The sequence below is a fragment of the Diadema antillarum genome, unplaced genomic scaffold (assembly GCF_040938485.1).
Source record: "Diadema antillarum isolate AM-2024a unplaced genomic scaffold, OU_Dant_1.0 scf00000134, whole genome shotgun sequence".
Lineage (NCBI taxonomy): Eukaryota > Metazoa > Echinodermata > Echinoidea > Diadematoida > Diadematidae > Diadema > Diadema antillarum.
The window spans coordinates 3,478,848-3,504,130 of record NW_027271023.1 but is presented as its reverse complement, the minus strand read 5'-3'; the positions used below and the strand labels follow the sequence as shown (position 1 = coordinate 3,504,130).

The 25,283-nt window shown below is 39.3% G+C and overlaps 1 protein-coding gene across 1 annotated transcript; it reads right to left on the bottom strand.

The window, feature by feature from the left end:
• Nucleotides 1-3,368: 3,368 nt before the first annotated feature.
• On the bottom strand, nt 3,369-24,760 carry LOC139720902 (guanidinoacetate N-methyltransferase-like). Its single transcript, XM_071632229.1, has 4 exons — nt 24,560-24,760; nt 18,439-18,648; nt 12,532-12,710; nt 3,369-3,509 (listed from the first exon to the last, which is right to left on the bottom strand). Exons 1-4 carry the CDS (start codon nt 24,744-24,746, stop codon nt 3,369-3,371), a joined length of 717 nt encoding a protein of 238 aa, XP_071488330.1. The 5' UTR covers nt 24,747-24,760.
• Nucleotides 24,761-25,283: the final 523 nt, after the last annotated feature.

The following is a 25,283-nucleotide window of genomic DNA, read 5'->3' as shown; positions in this document are numbered from 1 at the left end:
TCACAGTGGTATTGCCGATTATGTCGAAGGTCCAAAGTGCAATAATATAACAGAATTGGACCTATTCTTTCAACGTCCTTGTTTGATCGAGTCAGCGGAACGCAGACAACAATCCTATAGCTTGAATATTGCTTCGTTAATATTCAATGCTATTTTTAGAAAAACACGAGGCCACAGAAGTCTTCCCTAATGTTACTGTATCAAATCTGAAGGCTCTGCTGTTCAGCAACATTTATGGGAGATTTAACTTGTAGGCCTAGTTTTTTCTTTTTTTTCAAATGAGGTTAGTATACTATATTTCTAAATGGGTTAATTCAACTTCTCTAGAACCTTTTGTAATGGTTCTTAAGGATAAACGCTTGCCTTGCATTCAGACTATGATATCCAAACTTTAAAGTTGTAATTTGATAACCACAGTCAAAGAAAGATTAATGTTTAACTTAACTCTACCCACACATTTGAAAGAATATCATAGAAAGTGTTTAACCAAGATGGTACACTGCGGATAATGTGACTGTCACAGTAGCAAGGATACAGTCACTAAAATGAAATATCCTTGAATTACTGTCATTTGTAATTTTCGGAAAAGTAAAATAGATACACTCTTGTGTATGCCATGTGGTTGTAGTTTCATATGATAAAAATTCACTGAAAATACTACAGGCCTTACTCGTCTCATGTTTATGTCGTTGTATTGCACTATACGCTGCCGCCTCCCCCTTCTCTCTCTTTCTTTCTCTCCTCAACCCAATATCTTTTGCTCTCCTTCTCTCCCAATGCCAAGAATGAGTACTAAGTATATAACACTTGCTGGAATTATCATTTTTAACTTCTTCTAATAATCTCCCTCTCTCAATACACACACACACTTGTCTATCTATCTATATATAGATATATAAACATATATATATATATATATATATATATATATATAACATATCAATATATACTATTTATATATATTGATATACACAAATATATATTGAGATCAAAATGTCAATTATATATATATATACAGATATATAGATAATATAGTTTTAGCACTTGAGAAAGAGCGTATCGCCCGAAAATTTGTGTGCAAGAATAAACCGTTGGTGAATACAGCATGAACTTTGTTCCAGTTTTGTTTTTTATCTTATTTCGCCAACACGTGGACAACCTACTCATTATATACACACATGCAAGTATATAGATTCACAGAAACAGATTTTTTTTAAATCTAATCAAACTGAATGTTTTGTTGTTTGCTTAAATATCAAAATATTTTGTGTGTAGTATTCAACGTGTTCCATCCGAGTTCCTCATTCCACTCATATCCCACCCGGGTATGCTCACCATATTTTCGTTAACCTTTCTATTGATGGTGACCTTGAATCTACTGCAACACTGTAATACACTTTCCAGGTTTAAAGTTCTATACAAACAGAGTGTATTTAGACAGATGGTATCCGAGACTGACTAGAGTTCCTTTCTTCCTCTGCCTTTCTTTCTCTCATATCTTATTCTCTGTGCACTTTAATAGGATGGACGTGTGAGCGAGTGTGTGTGTGTGTGTGTGTGTGTGTGTCAACAAATCAAGCCAAGGTATATTTTTGTTTTAGTTAACTGATGAATTATGTACGTACAATTTGGACTGATCTTGTGTATGCATTGGTCCATATCACAAGTGTTGGATGAGCGTATTTCACCTTTTTTTTTTTTTTTTTTTTTTTTTTTTTTTTTTTTTTTTAGGGCTCCAGCTGCAAAGCAAATAATTCTTGGCATGTATTTGTTTCTTTGTAATGATTTGTATATTGTTTTATATTTTGCCAAATAAACGAAATGAAATGACAAATCAAATGAAATGAAATCTTAGATAACAACGCTAATGATGATGATGCAGTGACATTATCACGACGGATATAAGCCGCCAAATACCGATTTCTTGCCCTTCCAAATAGCATAGAATACCACAGAAATAGTACTGGGCATAGGTTTGAACTCAAAATCTCGATAGTCAAATCTAAAAAGTCATTAATAACATGCCTCATTTAATCATAAATGTATAACTTTTTTTTCAAAACATTCACAGATTTCCGATACTTTGGCATGAGTTGGGTAAAATACAAAGCCTTTCATCCCAGCATATAATTACAACATAATTATCTGAGTCAACTACCTCTTAGTAATTTCTCTCCTTTAACGTCAGCGACTATATCAGGGAATTGTGTGATGTAATCATATTAAGATGATGTTAATGATAATGCAATATCAAAAAACTATCGTAACGTATGTATTGATAGACAAATCGAAGTAATTTTTTTTTGTCTCATCTCTCAACCAACGTTGTACTAAGTTTAGCTGTAACATTATAGTGTTTTTATTTCCAGTACAGAAAAGTGCGAGAAATAAAATACACTCAACACGAGAACAGGCAAACAGACTTAAATGCATCGAATCGTACCAAAACATGGGTCTCCAGTGATCGAATATCAATGGATACAATGCGATATACTTAGTATATACTGAAATGTTCTAATTACAGGGTAGAAATAACACCAAAAGTATTTTCTTGTTCTATTTTCAAAGATCATGCAAACAAATTCATCTACAAGACCATTCGTCAATAGCACCGCTTTAAGCTTGATGATTTTGGAGTGTATAAACCTGTTTGCTAAATTTCGAAATTCTATCAGGCCATCAATTATGCTTGACATAGCAGTCATACGAACATTTTTTTTTAAAGCTATACTGTCCCTAAACATTCATCACAAGATCAGCTCATTAATGAAGCTCATTAACTGCTCTACCTTACATATAAGTGTGGCATTTGATGCCACGTACATGTAGTTGTGGTTTCCATTTTATGTCATGTGGACTTGTGAGCCATGCACTCTAGTGAGTGAGGTGATCTAACAGTAAATTACAACTTTCAAATTAGTATACTACTTTCAGCTGTTCAAGATAGAATCAATACAGAATAATAGTTATATGAATGAATGACGTTACAGGAAATATACGAAAGAAACAAATGCAGCGAACTGCACCCCTCCAAGCTGCGTATGGTACACTTTGAAGCATCAGCGATGACATTACTGATTGCACTGGTTATCGCAAAAATAGTCAGCCTACTTGATAAGATAGTAATGACAGTTATGATTGCGATTATACCTTTTTTTTTTTTGGGGGGGGGGGGTAATATCAATGCTCATTTGTCATGTTCGTATGTACCTTTTGCAACAATCACAATCGTAAAATATTAAAATCGAGTTTGAAACAGTCCTTCCGTTCACAAGGAAGTTGACTGCTAAACTCTTGTAACAATCAAAATCAGCCTCAAATGTAGAAAACTTGATATTGGAAACAATAAAAAATCGTCCTGGAGAGATTTACGCTTTGACAATGGCGGGTGTAATCATGAAATTGTGGGAGTAGTAGCGGCATTCAGCTGGAGGGCTTATCGGCAGGAGCGCCGTGGATATATTTTCTTCAGCAAAGCCAGCTTTCACCAGATGATGAACTTGGGTCTCCTGCAAAACAACAGCAAAAAGAGATCGTTATCAAAGCAAGCAGAGACCAACCAAACAGTCAGTAGGGCTTTTTACACTTGTGTTTCTTAACCCCGGACTTTCTCTGACCCAGGACTATCGTTAGTCCCGTACCAATTTTTTCAGCTTTTTACACTGGCCAATTAGTCCCGTACTATCTCTTGTCCGGGGCTAAGGAGAAAACTGACCTTTTTACACTCGTATTTCTTAGCCCCGGACTTTCCAAACCACATGAATATTCATAATTACGCTGTGTACTGTACACGTACACGCACGCACCGGCAGCACTTGATTGCCTCGTTTCTGATTGGTCAGTGAGGGTCGGACTTCGTCTCCGTCGCTTAGCCCAGGATTATTTTTTCGTTCTGTTTACACTCACTTGCTTGGCACCGCAATTGCGGTGCTAACTCCTGCTATTTTGCAGGGCCAGATAGTACCGTACTATCGGTGGGGCTAGCCCACTTTGGCAAAAACGAGTGTAAACAGAAAGTGGGCTAAGGATAGTCCCGTACCAACGGTGGGGCTAAGGCCCCCCCCCCCCCCCCCCCCTTAGCCCCACCGATAGTCCGGGGCTAAGCAAAAATTTACAAGTGTAAAAAGCCCTAATGAGCGCTCACTCAAAGACATTCACTATTAAGGAAGGGACTCGTCCGGGATTGGACCTTTATGACGCTCACGAGCTGCGAGCCGGGTGGGGGGAATGCTCCCCTCTCCCACAAACATACCCAATGACACACACACACACACACACACACACACACACATATACCCACTTCGACGGGAAGAATTCCTGGGTTTGACTCTCGGACAGTTCTGGGCTTAGTTATAATCGTGTATGAATTATTATTCTTTAAAGTTTATCATTACTATTATCATTTTCTTAAGAAACACGTTTTGCGGTCCCTAACTGACTGGTTGGTCCCCCTGACTGCTACCAAATGGATACCAATTTGAAGATCTGCAGACATCTACATAAGGATGGTTTGCTTTGTGTGTATAGAGTGAGCTGTGAGGATATAGAAGAGAATGCAGATGGAAAAATTGAATTCTCACTGTTCTTTATCCAATCTAGTGGGTTTTTATTTTCCCTATTCAACTGCCCCTGAGACAAAACTGCAACCATCTTGAGATAAATCATCAACAATCATCAACAATCACCGTCACAACAATCTAGCAATTTTCAAAGTGAAGAATCTGAATTAGGTAGGCCTACTTACTTACCCACTCATCATTAATATAAACATGTATGCCCCACAATTCAACCTCTCTGGGCTGTAGAGGCACCCTGAACAAAGGCAGCATTTTTTTTTTTTCAAGAAATCGAATTCAGTGCACACTGCTTCAATAACGTCATACAACCCCTCCCCTCTTCTATACAACATGTACATCGGAATGAAGTGAAAGATACAGGGACCGTACACTGAAAGAATTAATTCGTAGGTCATCCTCAAAAGTTTGTCAAGTAATTTGTCATGAGTGGTATGACAACTTTTCATCACTCACTACAAATGTTTTTACTCGCAGTACGATTCTTTGAAATGTAATTACGAATTAATATCATGTAATGACGAATGAAAATTCCCGAGTGACAAACGACAATGTCATGACGAATCTTACATTTGTTTAACAATGATTCAGTACAAATTCGCATTGTCACCCGAAGTGGTACTGTACAAGTCTTCTTAAACACTACGAACTTCAGTTCATACATTACGAATCAGGTAACACTGATCGCCCAGTTTCATGACGAATTAAAATCAAACGGGTTTCTAAATCTTAAAATGATTTGTCATGCATCATACGCGCCAAAATTACATAAACCTGTGTAAAATCATAACATAGCCATGGGTACCGATCGAGTGCGCGCAGCTGCTAGAATGGATTTCGTGCACGTGCGTGCTGCATGCATATGCATGCAGCTCACACGTACACACATACGTACTAGCTATTACAGCTACGACGCGCGCTGGCGGCCGACGCATTCGCGAGTACATACAGTACGGTATTCGTCGATCATTCGCTTCAGCTTCGTCTTCGATATCTAACTTAGATCGCTTTTCTAAACGTCTGACGTCCAGATGAGGACCTCCAAATATCAGTGACTTGTAAGTAGACGAGATCTATTTGGCGTTTTTGATACTTGAATGAATTTAGTGTTACTTTGTAGGTTGATGTGCAAAAACCATGTACTGTTACTTTAATAATGTCATTATGATCGCTGTACTGTACAGTCTGTAGAGTCTAGTACAGTAGTGTCGCTTGATAAGTAACAAGCGCAAAATCACGCATGCTAACAATGGTGGGGGCTATATTAGTATTAACGTTACCGTGCTTTTTTTTTTCAAGCACATCAGTTATCTAGAAATTCGATAGTTGAATGTTCCAAATTGACTTTCTTTATAAAATTCAAGCATTTTTTTTCAAAAGTAAACATTTTAACTTGAAATCGCGGTGTCAGTAATCTAGTCAAGTCCTTCCCTAACTATACATAGCCCAGTTGCTGCTACGGAGCAAACGTACAGACTACAGTATATAGGTTGTGTACATGTACAGTACACTGTACGTAGATTCACATAGCGTAGTTGTAACAAAGAGCGTCTGGTCGGGCTAGGTCTAGTCCTTCCCTAAACTGCGACAGCCCGCGCCCTCGCACGTAGTGCGAGGTGTGGATATTAACACAATGTCACAGTCTGTATTCTTCGCGGTTTTAAAAAAGTTAATTTGAATATGTACTAAAGTAGCTTCAATTACTGAATAAAAGTGGCGGGCTTCGCAATGTTATTGATGTTTTCTATTTGGGTCACAATTGTCAGCTTTTTTTTTTTTTTTTTAAATTGGGCACTTTTAATATCGGTGCCTGTACCGTACTTAATATACTGAACCATGGTTAGTGGACTAGTACTAGTAGTAGGAAGGTGTATGATTGAAGGTACCACCTATCCGATTGTCACCCTAAGGATTTGTATCCTGTTTATTCCAAAAGTATAAAACAAATTCACCTAATTCTTATCTCAAACATGCCATCTCCCCTGCAGTTTTGAATGTCGTGACCGTTTCGTTGATTCTGAGTCTCCATTTTAAAATAACACAATTTTAGTGCATGCGTTCCATTTTCTTCGCGCAGCTCAAAAGGGGACGTAATGATCGGCACCCCCTCCCTCCATAGGTAATACACGTGAATTTCACAGCAATGCGTCATTACTGAGCGGATGTCTAATATTGAAACGGATTTGTTAGTTTGTTTGTGAGTTAGATTTTCATTTCTTCGTTTTTATTGTTTTCATAGCTTATGGCACTTATTCCCCGACGTACCTTTATACGCAAACAGCCATGATACGCAGGGTGCCGATGTCAAGGTACCCTGCCAATAGGTGGTACCCTTACCATACTGCTACTTAACATACAATGCAAATGCTTCAGGGCCCTCCCACTGTCATGGGAGGGCTCCGGGGTTAGTCCTTCCCTAAATAGGCCCTAATAATTTTTTTTTTTTAATGTGTGTGCGAAATTGGGCCCTATTACTGTGCAGCATTCCCTGTTACTATGAGGTTGTAAAGTGCAGCTGAGTTGAGAGACCAGAGAAAGAGAGAGAGAGAGAGAGAGAGAGAGAGAGATACATTTCAGTGGCAAAGCTACATTCCATGTGAAAAATGTTAAAAATCATTAGACTTTAATATCCTAATAAATGTATTTTGATTTATCTTTTTGCTCCTTGCTGAATTTCGTCGGATACATGGTAGAGAGGAGGGTATCATCAGTCTGTGAGATGCAGGACTTAAGACGCAAGCCGCAACAATCCTGCAAAGCTGCATTGCTACAACAGCCGGAGGGGTAAACCTACTTCGCCAGCAAATTGGACTGATGAAGTCATTGAAGATATCATCAAACTGGATGATGGAGATTGAAGGAAAGGCAAGTTCTTGGGTGATTTTTTTTTATTTATTTGTTCATTCTTTAAAATTTATGATAAAGTTTTTTTTTTTCATAGAATGCATATATTCACAGACATAGGCAGTATACATTTTATTTATTTTTCTAAATTTATGATTTCAGTTTCCTGATGTAACCCATAAAATCTCAATTCCTAGGCTGCACATGTCTCTAGCAATGCAACCTTTAACCTTTGTAAGACAGAGGTGTGGGAGGGGGTCCAGCCCCCAACTGATGTTCCCAATAATTTCTTAATGCCCAAAGATAATTTTCTGATTTGTGTTTAAGATTTTTTGGAATGTTGTTCTCCTTCACTTCTTATAACCCTCATTTGTTATGTTGGTTTAATCACTAATGATATTGATTTGTGTTTGCAATGGTCAGACAAGAGTCTGAAATTGATCACAGTCAATTCACTTATCAAATGTAGTCCTATTTTCTTTTTTCCCCCCTTAATTATAATAGATGCAGAGTCAAAGGCTGCTATTACTGTCATCCCGGTGTTGCTGAAGGAGAGTGGCAGCTTCGTCAGACAAAAGGTAAAAGAAAAGGAGTCTTCAATTTATAGTAGACTTTCTATTATTACACAAGTTAATTTGTGGGCAGGGTGGAAAATTTCCCACCATCTTGTGAAAAAGAACTGAACATATTTTTGAGGTTCTCTTGATATTTATTAATGACTCTGCTCAATACATGCAATGGTTCAGTCCTATTCTATGTAACATTCAAGTAAGCAAGATATATGAGTCTGTGAATTGTGTACTGTGATCTGAAACTTGCCACTGTTATTCATGTCCAAGAAGGCACAATAAACTAACTAATGTCTTGCAAACACCAGACAGCTGCATGATCTGATGGCCCCCATAAAAATAGGGATGGTAAATTTATGGTAATTTCGTATGTCAGAAAACCTTTGTTTTTATGTACTTGTATTCATTTAATTGGTTTTTTGCTAATGATGAGTAGATTGACCATGATTGTTGATTTTGGCTAAGTAGTTTTGCTACTATACTACCTTCACTTATTTCTGGAAACTATAGGTCATCTTGAAAATCATTGCAGTGGGAACCATGAAGCCACAGTTTTTGGTTCATGCATTCACTGAGCCATGACATTGGCTTCATTTAAATGCATATGAATGCAGGCTTATACTGTTACATGACTCGGTGACCGTGGTCATCTGAGCTCTATTATCTGCATACTCATGAAATGCCCGAAATTCTACAATTTGGGGGGATACACCCCAAAGATAAAATGATATTTAGAATATCATTGTCTGTTGTAAATGAAATAATTTCATAATTTACTAATTATAAAGTGCTGTATTTGTAAAATAATAATACAAATAAAACTGGATACTAAATTGGCTTCATCTTTGTCTCTTTTACTTAAAGGATGACGACACGGTAGATCCTGTCTCGATGTTGACGGATGAAGAATCCCCACTGGACTCCACCGAGTTTACGGTCAAAGTTGAAAACTGTACTGTCTGTGCAGTTGGTGACATCCTCACAGCAACCGTGTTGTCCTTGGCTTGTTTCTATGTATTTCATTTACATTACTCTAGGAATGTTCAGGGGCCCGTTGCATAAAAGTTACAATTATGGTAACTTGGTAACTAGCATGACAACTATACCCAACAGCCAATCAAAATAAAAAATTCCATGGAAGAAGATACTCGAGTTTTTGTACCCCCACCCACACATAGTGTGTATTGGGTGGGGGGGGGGGGGGGGGGGTATATAGGAATCACTCTGAGGTTGGATGGCCAGACGGTCGGTTGGTCCATTGCAAAATCTTGTGGATCAAACTCCTCTCTCATTTTTTGAGCAATTGACCCCAAATTTAGCATGTGTGACCGCTATCAAAGGTAATGTACAAGACACCTTTTTCGTTAGTATCGCATAATGCGTTGCCATGGCAATGGCATATTTTCATAAAAACTTGTGACTTGAGCTACTTTCTCATTTTTTGAGCAATTGACTTCAAATTTGGCATGTGTGACCGGTATCACAGGCAGATGCGCAAGACAACTTTTTCATGAGTATTTCGTAATGCATTGCCATGGCAACGGAAGATTTTCGTTAAAATCTTACAAAATATTGTGGATTGCACTACTCTCTTAGTTTTGCAGCAATTCAGTTTGAATTTGGGATATGCGATCAACGTAATGAATATTTGTGCAAAACACCTTTGATGTGTGTGTTGATAAATCTGTTGCCATGGCAACAGCAGTTTTTTTCTTAAACAATCAAATACAAAAATGTGTGGATTAGCCTAACTCCTTCAGTTTTAAAGCATTTTGCTTTGAAATTGGCACATGTGACCACTATGGTACGTAGATGTGCATATTTACTCTTTTGTCATTGTTGATCAATGTGTTGCCATGGTAACAGCATAGTTTGAATGAAAATCATATGAAAATATTCAGTTAATTCCCTCAGTCTTAGAGCATTTGACTTGAAATTTGGCACACATTGCCACCATAGTATATAGATGTACAAACTTAATCTTTCGTCAGTGGTGAGCAATGGGTTGCCATGGTAACAGGGTTTTGTTTACCTAAAAACATAAAATAATGTGGATTCAGCTAACTTCCTTTAGTCTTCGAGCATTAAGCTAGAAATTTGGCACACATGACCACTGTGGTACGTAGATGTGTAAACGTAATCTTTCATTGGTGATCAATGTGTTGCCATGGTAATGACATATTTTGAAAGAAAATCATACAAAAATATTATGGATTCAGTTAACTCCCTCACTCTTTGAGCATTTGGCTTGAAATTTGGCACATGCAACCACTGTACGTGTAGCATAAAGATGCGCAAACTTAATCTTTCGTCAGTGGTGAACAATGCGTTGCCATGGTAACAGCATCTTTTCACTAAAATGCATACAAAAATATTGTGGATTCAGGTAACTACCTCGGTCTTTGAGCATTTAGCTTGAAATTTGGCACATGCGACCACTATAGTATGTAGATGAGCATACATAGTCTTTCGTCATTGTTGATCAGTGTGTTGCCATGGTCACAGTGGATATATTTTGAATGAAATCATGCAAAAATATTGTGGATTCAGTTAACTCCCTCAGTTTTTGAGCATTTGGCTTGAAATTTGGCACATGTGACCACTATAATAGAATATAAATGTTCAAACTTAATCTGTCATTATTGTTGAACAGTGCATTGCCATGGTAACAACATTTTTTCACCAATAAGCATGTGGAGTCGGCCAACTCCCTCAGTCTTTGAGCATTTAGCTTGAAATTCGGCACACCTGACCACTGTGGTACATATATGTGCAAACTTAACCTTTCGTCATTGTTGATCATTGTGTTGCCATGGTAAAGCAAAGTTTGAATGAAAATTATATAAAAATATTGTGGATTTGGGAAACTCCCTCAATCTTTGAGCATTTGATTTAAATTTGGCACATGCAACCATTATAGTACAGATATATGCAAACTTTATATTTCATCATTGTTTAACAATATGTTGCCATGGTAACAGTGCATTTTGAATGAAAATCAGACAAACATTTCGATTTCATCGTAACTCTCTCTGTTTATAGCATTTTTCTTCAAGTTCGGCACATGTTACCTCTACATTACCTAGATTTGCACAAAAAATCTTTTGTCAGTGTGGAGAAGATGTTGCCATGGTAACAGTGTATTTTGAATGAAATTGATACACTTATATGGTGAATTCCTTTTAACATTTGGCTTGAAATTTGGCACATGTGATGGCTATGTATTGTGCTAACTTCATTTTTTTTCTTAATGTCCAACATTGTGTTGGTATGGTTACACAATTTTCAATAAAAAACATAGAAATCGATAGACATTCCAAAAAATAATGTGTACTATATGTTTTTCCACAATTTGTATTCCACAATGTTGTTAAAATTGAAGTAATTGAATGTGTATGAAATAATATAAACTGTTCAAATTAATAAATAGACATTAGGATGTTGTTATTCCTTATATCCTCGTGACGCAATCTGTTCCTTCTTCAGCAGTTAACCAAAATGTTAAAATGTTGAAATTAGGTATAATTTGTGAACATAAATTCTACAGTTGCAATGAAAGATTGTTAAGAGTATGTATACCTAAACATTCCTAGAAATAATCTGTACGAGATGTTTTTTTTTCCCACAATTTGTATTCATCAATGTCATTAAAATTCAAGTAATTGAATCTTTACAGTTTTGCTCTGTTTTGATGGAAATCTGCTCTCCTGATAATAAAGTAGTTGCTGATATTATTTCTGATTTCCTGTATGAATTGATTTTTGTGCCAAACAGTATTCTCACAATGTATAGATAAAGTAAAATTACAGTAGCTATTTGTTTATGCATGACAAACGCATAATCATACTCGACAAACTACTGCATGACAAATAACTTGTATTACACATTCATTCTTTGCATGACAAATGAATTTTTATGCATGACAAATTAATTTTTGCGCTCTACGAATTAATTTTGGTGCACTACAAATTAAATTTCTTGCATGACAAATGACAAATTAAAATTTGTCAAATAAGACCACTTTTCACGACAAATAAATATTTGTCATGACTAGATGAAAATTTGTCAAATAAGACCCATTACACTACGAATTAAAAGTTGTCACACAAATTTGTCAAGTAAGGCCACATGCATGACAAATTACTTGACAAGTTATTAGTTTGTCAAATAAGACCACCTGTATGACAAACTTTAATTTGTCAATTGACTAAAAGATATTTTCAGTGTATGCCCACTACATACTTATTATTCAATCACTAATGATACTACATGCTATAAAAGATCAACGCTACATGTTCCGCATCTCATGAGTAGTTCAAATGAGCTGATGTTCTTTCAGCATGATATCGCAGCCAAATAAATGACTTTCCCCATCTATGGAATGCTTCTCCTTCGTAAGCAGATAATGATATTTACTAGTACGTTCCCGTTTTGAATCAGTGATTGTACTCCTGCATGGATCAAGACCACAAAATGGAAACTAGCAAACAAATACACAAAACAAACAAACAAACAAAGAAAATGTTGGACATAGTGTGTGGTACCTTGAACATCTCCTCGATGTCAGTGTACTTGGTCTTCATCAGCTCGCCCCATGAGGTCAAATTGCAATAGGTGAGTACCCCTCCAGGCTTCAGGAGTCGGTGGGCGTGGTTCTCGATAAAATCAAACTGATGGGTGTGCCAAGTGTCCTCTGAGAGCGGATACGTATCGTAGAGTATGCCTGGTGACAAACCAATAATGATTAAAAAAAATCGTCACTGTACGGCCTGCTTGTATTCTGGGAGAAGAGAAGAGAAGAATGAACTTGAAACGGCAAAGAACACATTTCTTACAAATCGGGTATGAAATCTGAAAGATATCAGATTTCAAAAGTTAAAGACGAAGCGATGTTATCCCTTCACGACTTTCCCATTTACCTCACATACATCTACATGCAATTTCTTTTTTTCTTCCTTTTTCTTTTTCTGGAGGGTTCTGTAGAAGTAAGTCTACAAAAGAAGCAATTACATCTTTCTAACTGTCTCAGCGAACAGCTGGTGAATATAAATGTTGCAATAACCCAGCAATGACGATATTCACGCGGGAAAGGGTTGTAGCTGCAGAACTGTAGAACAAAAAGGACTATTTCCGTAAATTTTGTTTGAACCAATGGAAGAGCTGCCAGTTGATGACAAAATTTTAAGAGCGTTTATTTGACTGCCTTTTTGGTTTTGTTTTGATTTATTTCATAAGCTTATCTACTCGTTTTTGTACATTTGTATCTCTATCCCTTGATATCGAGGGAAAATTCTTGCGAACAGATTGAATAACGGAAAGACTGACAATGAAGCAGACGTACAAAGAGTATCTGAAGTCGAAAAAGCAGTGAATAAATACATTGGAAAAGTACCCAGATTTGGGAATCAAACTATTTTTAGACCCCTTTATCGTCTCTCACTACTGCAGATACCAGTACTACCCTGGTGGCAAATTGAAAGAAGAAAGGGACATGTGAGAATCATAAGTGATTTTGATATTTGCCAAGGTAAAATAAATAAATTAAACGAGAACTTACCTGTTTGAAGTTTGATTTTTATTATTTGAGTAATAGGAGTGTGAGTTAATATGAGATCCCACTCGTACGCATGCGCAGTCAATATTCGTCGCCCAGGCAAATCTCCACCTAAGCAATCGGACTGTCTTCCGACGTCTAATACATAATGTCAACTTAGGTGAGAGAACTGAACCAAAGACCCAACTGGGTCAAGTGAGATTTGCCTGATCCATGAGGAAATGCGACCACTGTCACAATCCCACAATCTGGAAATACACTGTAAATTGACGGAGTAATTAGAACATTACCTTGAAGTTTGAATTGAGGGTGGGAGTGGAGGGCATATTAACTCACACTCCTATTACTCAAATAATAAAAATCAAACTTCAAACAGGTAAGTTCTCGTTTAATTTATTTATTATTTTTCGTAATCTCCGTTGTTCGTTAATATGAGATTTTGAAGCAAGTGGTCGCATTTCTGCAAAAACCAAGCAATGTATGGTGATAAGAATGACATAGTAGCTCACCAATAATACTCTTTCTCTTCAATGATTATCCAGTACCGCCAGGAGAACCTACATGTAGGTCCTGCCCTGATCGACGGCCTATCATAGAACCTGTTGAAGGTTTCCTCATTAGACCATCCGGCCTGTTTCAGAATGTCCGCTATGGGCACATCTGCTGTCTTTGCAGTAGAGACTGCTGCAGCCCTTGTAGAATGCGGTTTGAAAATTCTAGTGTCGATACCCGCCGGACTCATTGTCTCCTTTATCCACCTGGAGATGGTTTGCTTACTGGCTCGTTTGTGAGGTTTCCTATGACATATGAACAGGTGCCTTTCCGTATCTCTCATCACTTTTGTACGCTCAATGTACTTTTTCAGGTAGCGTACCACACAGAGTCTCTTCTCTGAAGGATACTCTTCAATTGTAGTCGTACTCCCTACTCTGTCGGAGGTCTTGTTCTGTTTTACCAAGTCACTGACATGAATCTCTACGCTATTATCCTTCCAAACCAGGCCATCAATATGAATGTAGAACAAAGTCTGTGCCCTTTGTGCCGAAGTGAGTGCGAGCAACATACACAGCTTATGAGTAAGTTCACACAAAGATAGCTTACTGGCTGGTGACATTTTGCGGAGATGATCTAACACGATTTTAACGTCCCAGATATGGTTGTACCGTGGCAGCGGAGTTCGTAAATGAAATACACCTTTCATGAATCTTGTCACCAAAGGATGTGTACTAATTGTACAGTTGCTGTTCTCCAACAGCACCACCGAGGCCAAAGCACTTCTGGCACAGTTAATAGCACTGTAACTCAACTTATGTACATGAAACAGATAACTCAAAAATTCTATAACACTTTCTACAGCAGTGCAGTGACTGTTCAAAGTTTCCTGTCTGCAATACTCTTGCCATTTCTTAATGTAAGTTCCATATTGTGTGCGTGTAGACAGTCTCCAAGATGCACACAACACGTCCACAGTCCTGTCCTGTAGTCCCTTTATCTCGAACTGTGAACGCCAATCCTGCAACAAAGAAGATCGAGTTTAGTGCAGAGTGGGTGGGTAGCCTTAGATACTGGTTGTGTCAGCAAGGATTTGCTTCTTTTCAAGATCAAAGGTTCTTCACTCATCATACTTGTCAAGAGAGGGAACCAGGCCTGTGTAGGCCAATTTGGTACCACAAGCAGGCCATGTGCATTGTCTTCTTGTATTTACTGTAATGCAGTGGGCCATACTGTACTGCAGGGAACGTGGCAACTATTTTCCCTATGACCCTAGCAACCTTTCGAATGGATGGGGTGGCAAGGGATAAGAGGGAGGTGCAAACCTCATAAATGTCATCTTGTTTTTCCCTTGGCAAAGTAATGTGCATTGACCTAGTATTCAAATGAAACCCAAGGAACTCTAGGTCTAGGCCTGGGCTAAGTACTGACTTCTCAGGATGAATTAAGAACCCCAGCTCTGTTAGAAGCTTAGTGGTAGCTGAAACAGCCCTTTGGGTAGCATCCTTAGATCTCCCAATTATCAAAGTGTCATCAAGATAACCCATAACTACATGTCCTTCTGTTCTAAGCTGGGCAAACACTGGCTTCAGCATTTTTGTAAACAGTCTGGGAGCCGAGCTGAGACCATTAGGTAAGGCCTTGTATTGGTACAGTTTACTTTGCCAATAGAAACGCAAATACTTTCTCGATGATGGATGGACGGGAACTGAATAGTATGCATCTTGTAAATCAATAGATGCAATGTAGCAATTTGGGCTGAGCAGTGACAAGGCTGTATGTATGTTGTCCATTTTGAAATGCTGATAAAGGATGCCTGTATTAAGATCAGAAAGATCAAGGATAACTCGTAAGGAACCATTCTTTTTGGGTCTCGTGAAAATATTGGAGATGAATTCTCCATTCTCATGTTCGCAAAGTTCAATCACATTTTTAGCTAAGAGGCGAGAAATCTCTTCCTCTATTTGACTGTTAAGCTCTGAACTGCGAGATAAATTATACAACTCTTTCCCTCTTACAGTAGGGAATTCATTAGGATCAAATTCGAGTTTGTATCCTTTGACAGCATTCAAAATGTATGGATCTGAAGTCAGGCTTCTCCATTTGTCATAGAAATTTTTCAGTCGCCCACCCACCATTGAACAAGCAAGATTTATGAGAGGGCATGTACTCACCTCTGCAGAGGATGAGGAGACTGTTGGTTTAACATGCTCAGTTACTTGCGGGCCCCCGCAAACCCCCGGTATTGAGGGCTCTGTCGGCCGCTGCCCATGTTGGGTCTGGTCATCGGGGTGGCAGTGTGTGGCTTCCACGAACGCTGGCCTAAAAAAGGCCGCTGTACCGACCCAGCCTGTACGGTTGGCGTGGTCCACCCCGCTGATCTCATTCTACGGTAATTAGCTTCCGTCTGTCGGCGGTAAGGGTGATAATGAGACTGTGACTGCGAATATGGACGCTGACGGGAGTTACCTGTTGAGAAAGGTTTTGAGCCTTTCACAACACCGGCTGCTGCTCTTTGTTCTTCCTGGATGTCTTTGACTTTCTTTCCTAAGTCATCACCAAACAGCTGTTTGGTCACAGGGTTCTGAGGCTTGCACAAGTGTGCAAATTTTGCATTCAAGCCAGGTTTAATGAGGTCCTTCCTCAAAGCGTTCAGCTCAAAATTAGAGCTACACAGGAGTCCGAGAGCGTCCTGCTGTTTTTCTGACAGCTCCGAAGCAGAAAGGGTCTGCGCAAAGGCAGTGATGCCTTTTACAAGAGCGCTCTGAATACGCTGTAGCTTCAGGTCCCTATAGCCCGGGTAGTAGGGTTGAGATTCTCCCAAATTGTCAAGTTGACTTTGGGCACGTCAAGTAGTGGACAGTTTTCTGGGCTAGTGTACTTCTTACCAGTCTCCTCTAGGGCAGCCTGTTCAAGAGTGTGGCTGACAAGGTAGGATACCGACCCAGCAATATCCTCATCTAAGGGTTTCCCCACGCTGAGAGGCACTGCGAATTTTGCTGCGATAGCTGGGATGGCTACATTCTTGCCAGAGGCAGGAGTAGCATTATCTTCAGTGCTTGTTTCAGCACTGAAATCAGAAGTCTGTGAGTCAGACGCTGGTGTAAGTTTACAGCCAAAAGGCCCATCATCTTGATCGCAGTCATACTCATAGTCAGATAAAAGGAGATTATCATCCTCATCTCCGAGACTTCTCGTGTCATGACTACTACGAGTCTGTGGATGAGAAAGTGGCAAATGATCCACCAATTTTCCCAGCATCTCTTCCAGTTTATTCAGACGATGTTCAAAATTTGAGCCACCAACACTAGTGCTTGGTCCCGACTTCGAGGTCGTGGTCTGTGGAGGCTCTGCACGAATGCAGGCCTGACTGTCCTTCTTTGAAATAGGATCTGCACGAATGCAGTCCTGGACAGCCCGAGAATCTTTGGCTAATAACTCAGAGTCAATCATGATCGAGGGCTTCTTAATCAAAGGGTCTGAGACCTCAGAGGTAGCAGCCGACTTGGTGAACTTCCGTGCAATCACGGGAGGAGGAGAAGTAATCTTCGCCGGTGCTTTGCCTTTGGCTTTCCCCGTGCCTTTACCACCGCGGCTAGCCGAGCTCGCCGCTGCCGTCTTTACCACCCTTTCCCCCCGGATCGCTGCCGGGGGAGGGACCCGCTCGCGGTCCGCTGGCGATGCTGGTGGAACCCGCATCGCGAACCAGCTTCTCGTGCGGGAAATTCGGCTTCGTGGAAGAACCCGAATTCGCTTCCATCACTCTCCAAAAATACTACCAAACGATCGGGGAGGTAAAATAACCAATGAAACCCCGAAAACTAGAACGCGAAAGATCGCAAAGTGAAAGAAAATCGGCGAAATTTAGAGCTCAAAATGGCGACTTGACCGCTAAGAAACACACGCTACGAATGAATTGACTGCGCATGCGCACGAGTGGGATCTCATATTAACGAACCACGGAGATTACGAAAAATAATACATTTTCTTCTAGAATATTAGCAATTTATGATATCCAGGTTGAATGAACAATGAAATATCATTGCCACACGTCTTATGACAGCCAATTTGTCGAAATGAAGGCGTGGGTAGCAGTAGACGTCGCGTATGTAAAAATAAATAAATAAATGAATTAAAAAAAAAGATAAGGAGCATCACGATTGCCACTCTGGACCAACCTATAGAAAAGAAAATGACAATAATACTCTGGAGTATAGAAAATACCAGTACCTGTAAAAACAAAATAGATAACAAGATAAATCTTCTCTCAGTACTGTTTATATATTTATATACGTACATACATACATACATACATGCATGTATGCAATTGTGCGAAGCAGCAGTTTAAATGGTGTTAATATCTGTTTAAAAAAAAAACAATAAAAAAAACAAACAATGCATGTACCATCGAATTGGCAGTCCGATAGAGTTGGTACTACATTCTCCCAGAATCCCTTGAGAGGTGTCACCGGGCGGGGCTGCGTCTTGCGCCATTCTTCCAGGCGCTCCAACACACCATCGTTGCATTCGATGATGACGTGCTCGTCAATCGGGGCTCTTTGAATCTTGGTGGCCGCAATGGCTAATCCGAAACCAATTTCCAGCACACGACCCCCTTTTGAAAGGCGACATTATAAAACACAAAATACTCAAAATTATAAATAAGATGGACTGCTGAAAAATGGGGGGGGGGGGGCCCTCCGGCCTAGTTTTGGTTAAATTGAGAGTGAATGACGAAGTACAGGACTGGTATAATATTGTTAAGGACCTTTGTGGCATTCGTGTTGATTGGGACTGGGAGGTAAAATTTCCGAGATCTCAAGAATTGGAATACTCATGAACAATCACAGAGCATAATAGAATGCTTATTATTTCCATTGCACCTTTATGATGGCTTGTGGTTATCCTGAAGAAAGCGAACCGTACAATACCCTCTGATAATAATCTAATGACTGTGTTCATATGCGACTTCATTGCGTCACATACACTCTGTAGTGTGCTCAAGGCGCATAATTATACTAGTGTACCCTGCCAGCAAGGGCATAGAGGGAAGAGGTGATGGCCCGTACAAACATCCCTCTGAAATTGGCATAAAAAATGAAAGAAGAAGAAATGTGATATGCACTTGTATTAATTTCGGTATACTGCATGTCACTTGCTCGCTCGTAAATAGAAATATCGACTTTAAAAAATAAATGGTTCAGATGTTGAAACAAATACCATACATGTACCAGCATACCTGCTATGCCGAGCACCACTCGAGACCATCTAAAAAAAAAAAAAAAATTACCCACGAAAAACAAAACAAAACAAAATGAAACCAAACGGCAAACGATGATGACTCAGTCAGGATACATGGTAGCCCAGGGATGATCAGAGGCGACGATCCTACGGGAGCGAAGGGGCAGTTTCCCTCCTCCTCGTGAAAATGTTGTGGGCAAACATATTATATAAATGACACCTTACTTGCTACGATTGGGTGTTCCTGGAATGCACAATATGACCGAGTATGAGGGAAGGTCAAATGTAAAATATTGCAAAATAGAGCAAACGTGTTATGTCAAACATTATAATTCCCATTTGCTTTGTCGTTTCAGGGAAGGAATGTGCTTCAAAAGAATGCATTGTGAGATTATCATTAAATTCCAGGCTTCGTGCATGAATTGAAAACTGCAGTAGTATGTGCAGATTCAAATAAAACATAAAGGTTGACGAAACAGTCATCTAATGTCTAGGAAATGGGAGTTTTTGAAAGTTCTGTCATTTTAGCAGTGCTTATTCCATTGGACTTTTTCCACCAAAACTATTATTATCAATAGCAGAATTTTTGCGACTTTTCACTTTTAATCTGTCCCCATACTTAGCTGTTTTGCACATTCCAACGAATCCAAGAATACCCAATCATAGCAAGAGAGGTGTCGTTTTAAAGATGATTAATCAGGCTTTCTTATGTCATATTTAATGAAGATGATGCGGGTATAAGAGAAATATGATACATCGAACTTTAATTACAGAACTTACTTTGAGGACTTTATAACACCTAAAGTGTGCGCCAAATCGGTGAATGACAATCATAACATTAACAATGCAAAAACTCCCTCGTATGAGAGGGTTATATCCCCCTCCTTGATCCCACACCCTCCACACGCAGGCTTGTGCCGAAAGGGTGGGTTGGGTGGTGGCGCGTCGCGTTAATGGGAACACCACCCTTCGTCCAAAGCCCCCCCCCCCCCCCGGTTTTGCCGAAAGGGTGCGTTGGGAGCGTTGGGTCACGTCGCGTTGACTGGAACCCCACCCTTCGTCCAAAGCCCCCCCCCCCCCCCCCCCCCCCGGTTTTGCCGAAAGCGTGCGTTGGTACTTTTTCTCATGTAATATTAAAAGACGAGTTTTGAATTTATATTTAACCTTCAAACAACCATTTCAAAGAGGCTATCGTCCGGATCGGTTTACACTCTATTACCACTTGGTCTACAGCCAGTTGGTCTAATAGACTGTTCAATATCAGTTGGTCTAATAACCAGTTGGTCTAGCCATCATTATTATTTTGATAGGCCACTACTAATTGTTAGTGTCTATTGAACGTTGGACTCGGCTTGTGCCGAAAGGGTGGGTTGGGTGGTGGCGCGTCGCGTTAATGGGAACACCACCCTTCGTCCAAAGCCCCCCCCCCCCCCGGTTTTGCCGAAAGGGTGCGTTGGTACTTTTTCTCGTGTAATATTAACCCTAAAAAAGCCCAAGCTATTTTGACCCTTCCCAGGCCCAAGGGGGGGGGGGGGGGGGGGGGCACATTGTGCCCCACCCCCTATATAACTTTGTTGTTGTTTGATGTTTCATCGTCATATTTGGCACATGGGTAGAGCAACTCATAGTCTACATGACCGCATACTTGATTTTTTTAAGGTCACACATAGAGGGCGCTATTTACCAACATATAAAGAAATACATAGGAAGTATGCTAAAAACATGATTTTTCTGTATAATTTCTTTATCCCCAGTATATATGTCTTATCATAGACCAATATTTTTCATATTTGCCGCAAATGATCTGCAAGTCAAAGCTCATTATCTTTTATGGTTGAAATTTCTCAAGGTCACCACATGGGGGGCTATTCATAACAAAATAAAGAAATAATACATTATGAGACCTGTGATGTATTGTTTGGGATAGGTACATGCATAGCTATCACATTTCATATTCCCTTAATATCGGAATTTTAAGTTTGCAGATTGATAACGTGATAAACAAATTATATTAGAGGTATAACCACGCCGGATATTTTGCCCATACCAATTGTTTTTTTTCCATCAAAACAGAATTCTGAAAATTTCAGACTTATTTTATTATAATCTCGGAATTTTCATGTATAAACTGACAACTAATGAATTACCATCTGTTTCTATCCCCATGTTCAAAAGGAATCGTTCTATCCACTGTTATCCCACTCGCCAGAGTGACGCCTATCACCTTCCCCGTACTCGCACTATTTTTGCAAAGAAGACAATTATATTTACTGGACCTAGATAATGGAATGATCTCCCTCTAGATATCACTTCTTCCTTATCTTTATTCACCTTCAAACGCAAATTAAAACAGCTATTACTTAGTGGATACACACTACCAAGCCTTTAGCAACCTTTTTATGCTCCCAGTCTTTTGTCCTTGTCCGCAGCACCAAGTTATTCAAGTGATTTCATGGTACCGATACATCTTTTAATAATATAGCATTTTTGTTATTCAAACACTGCGAGATTTGTATGCAGTCTGGTTTGTGCGATATCTATGTGGTTCATTAGTTTATTCTCATCGATATTTTGTACTGGTGTAATTTTAGTTGGTCAAGACAAACATATCCGTTCTCCGTGTAAAATTATATGCCTAACTCGGGAACCTACAGTTTACAAGCTTTAAAGCTTTTATGTAGGCCCCATCATATTTCTTATACTTACTAGTGACATTTTCATACGATGTGACCATGTACATTTGTGTCAAGTATATCAGCAATTTTCTTTTACAATCAAAAGACATGATTGTATATATTTTGTACTCTTGTTTTGTTGTCAATAATTTTGTAATGTCATCATTGAGAAAAAGGAAATATGAAATAAAATTGAACTGAACTGAATTGAATAACTTGGGTGAAGGAATCAAAATGACACAAAATAGAATGGCAATCTTTTGAAAATACTGTTATTTTCAAGTATCTCTATTATATCTATTGTTTTATGGCATTGTCACAGAAAAACAAAGGAAATAATAGGAAAAACATTTCAGGCCATAATTACTTCATATTTTGCTCCTTCAGCAAATTTCAGCCAAGAAACGCCCATTTCATACATTATAATAAAATTATTATGGTTAATTGGAATTGGAACAGAAAAATATGAAAATCTGACTGACATGGTGGTCAGTTTATTGTTGCCATGGCAACCAGCAATATCAAATATAGCTAAATTATATATCAAAATGTTCGGAATAAGATTTTAGGAAAAGTCATCAAATTTGGTTAAAACTGGGGCGAAGGAGTGGCGGATGAAAACCTGGTAGGGGGCAAAATGTGCCCCCCCCCCCCTCCCTTGGGCTTTATAGGGTTAAAAGACGAATTTTGAATTTATATTTAACCAACTGATATTAAACAACAAATAATAATTAGACCAAACAGTAATTGGACGAAATGATGACTAGACCAACTGGTTATTAGACCAACTGGCTGTAGACCAAGTGGTAATAGAGTGTAAACCGATCCAGACGATAGCCTCTTTGAAATGGTTGTTTGAAGGTTAAATATAAATTAAAAACTCGTCTTTTAATATTACATGAGAAAAAGACAAGTACCAACGCACCCTTTCGGCAAAACTGAGGGGACTTTGGACGAAGGGTGGGGTTCCAGTCAACGCGAAGCGATCCAACGCTCCCAACGCACCCTTTCGGCAAAACCGGGGGGGGGTGGGGGGGGGGCTTTGGACGAAGGGTGGTGTTCCCATTAACGCGACGCGCCACCACCCAACCCACCCTTTCTGCACATTCCAGTAGATCTACCGGGGCACTCCTGTGTGTAGTGTACAGTAAACCCGTGAATGCCCTCGTCCTCGTCACTACAATACTCACTAACACCAAACAGACACTTTCATCGTTTACCCTACTTCACGTTACATGTTAGAAACTTAAAAAAAAAAAAAAAGTCTCGCAATGCTGTCATCCCCGACCAACTAAAAAATAATAAACCTAGATCTAATGTAGATTTCCAGAACAAAGGGAAAGTAGGCCTAACACGTTTTTAGAGACCTGAATTTTTATGAAACAGAATCTGGTCTACATACCAGTCTAGTACTGTAGTAGTACCGGTACCAGGTACCCGGTACTAAAGAACTCGTTAGTTCTACTCAGTTTTAGAGTTTCTAAATCTAACGCTAACGTTATAGATTAGAGGCAGAAAAAGTGTTGTTAATGTTAGTGTCCGTTATGTGGCGTTAGTATTAGATCCTACTCAGTTAAGGCCGTAAGCAGGCCTTAAACGTTAAACTAGCACGAGTATTAACACGACATCTAACGTGAACACGTACAGACAGTAGACTATCCCATTAAAGTACTGTAAAAAAGTGTAAATACTGGTAAGATTTCTAGATCTTACCAGTACCAACACCATTGCACTAGGGCTAGGCCTACTTACTGTTATTATATGCCTAGCCCTAACTCAGTAACTGTTAGCTAGATCGTCTACTATAGCACAGTAGGGTCTAAGTTTACTAGTCTGTACAGAATTCCTCTAGTGAGTAGTAACGGTTAGTAGGGCCTACGGTACTTGTTAGTGTCTTAAAACTACAATGTACTAACTGTTACTGTTAGCACTAGAACCCCTAGCAATAGGACCTACTGCGACCAGCAGCCCCATACGCATATATGCGTATGGGGCTGGTCGCAGTAATACTAACTTAGCACTTATCTAGTTCTATCTGGGCCCTACATCTTAACCATGGCGCCACTCCCGTCGATTACTAGGCCTACACTACCTAGCCCTAGCACTAACGTTAGCAGTCTAAACGATTGTAAGGGGTCCTACCACTGTAAGTCTGTAGATACCAGAATCGAAAAGTAAACACACGTTAGTTGTCTAACTAACTGCTAACACTAGTAACGGTTAGTTTTTCTCTTTTCTTTTTTGTTACTAGCGTTAGTACTACTCTGACTAGGCCTACGTAGTAGCGTTAGAACTTAGAAGAACAGGCTAAACTCGCTGTGACTTTAGAAGTTCTAACATCTGGTTAGGGTTTTACAAGCCCTATATAGACGTCTACTAACGTTAGTTAGACTCTATCACTCAGTCTATTAAAGTAACAATACTGATTAGAGTATAACGTTACAACTTTGTCAATTTTGTCGGATTGAATGTTGATTGAAATCTAACTTCACATTCTAACAGTGAAACTTAACGTTAGCAGAACACAGCCTAATATGTGTCAGATTTTTTTTTCCGGTTTTTTTTTTTTTTTTATTCAACAGCAATGAACGTTAAAGATTCGAACAATACCTTTCGAAGAGGCGACCTTGGCTAATTCGTGCATGTAGGGTGTTTCCCATCGTTCCATCACCGGCTTCCCCATAATTTCAAGATGAGTGTCCGACCGATTGTAGTTGGCCATTGCGTCTTTCCAGCTCATCTTGCAGTTTTCACCCGAGTCAAATATTGTTTGCTTTTCGATGATGAGGTCTGCCATTATTCCTGCTTCCCGTGATTTTGGAGACTGGGAAAAGCTATGAGCTCGGGTTGTGCGAATTTAGTAGCTTTGTAAATTGTTTCGCTTCGGTAGGTAACTTAAATCACAGTTCGCAAAGAGTTTGTACATGCACTTCAACTCGTCGAGTTGTGAATATCACAACTGTACAGACTACTGCAGACACAGGTAGCTACCCTTGCCTTGGGCCTTGCTGGCTATGCTCAGTTGCGTCTATAAACTGATTAGACGCTAGTAACGTGTTTTATGTCGTCAGTACATGTATTAAAAGTTAGAAGGTCGATGTCATCTCATCAGTATCCAAAACGATCAAGACAAACAATCACTACTATACGTACGATATCACTAATCAAGAACAGGTCACAATCACAGGGCAGAGGTAAGTGATAACGAAGACTACTCGATACTCACTAGAATGTAGGGCCTACGGTGTACTCAAAGATATTTTTCCCTCCTCTCACACTCATCTAAGCTCTTTGAATGTTCCCTACCAAAGACCACAATAATGATTGCACAATC

Bases quoted from the DNA above. Each gene is read 5' to 3' on its own strand.
- LOC139720902 (XM_071632229.1), bottom strand. From the start codon at position 24,746: ATGGCAGACCTCATCATCGAAAAGCAAACAATATTTGACTCGGGTGAA. The intron at 18,649-24,559 runs GTATTGTTCGAA...GCCTTTCAAAAG, and splicing joins CAAGGTCGCCTCTTCGAAAG to GGGGTCGTGTGCTGGAAATT. The intron at 12,711-18,438 runs GTACATGCATTG...GTTTGTCACCAG, and splicing joins ATCGGACTGCCAATTCGATG to GCATACTCTACGATACGTAT.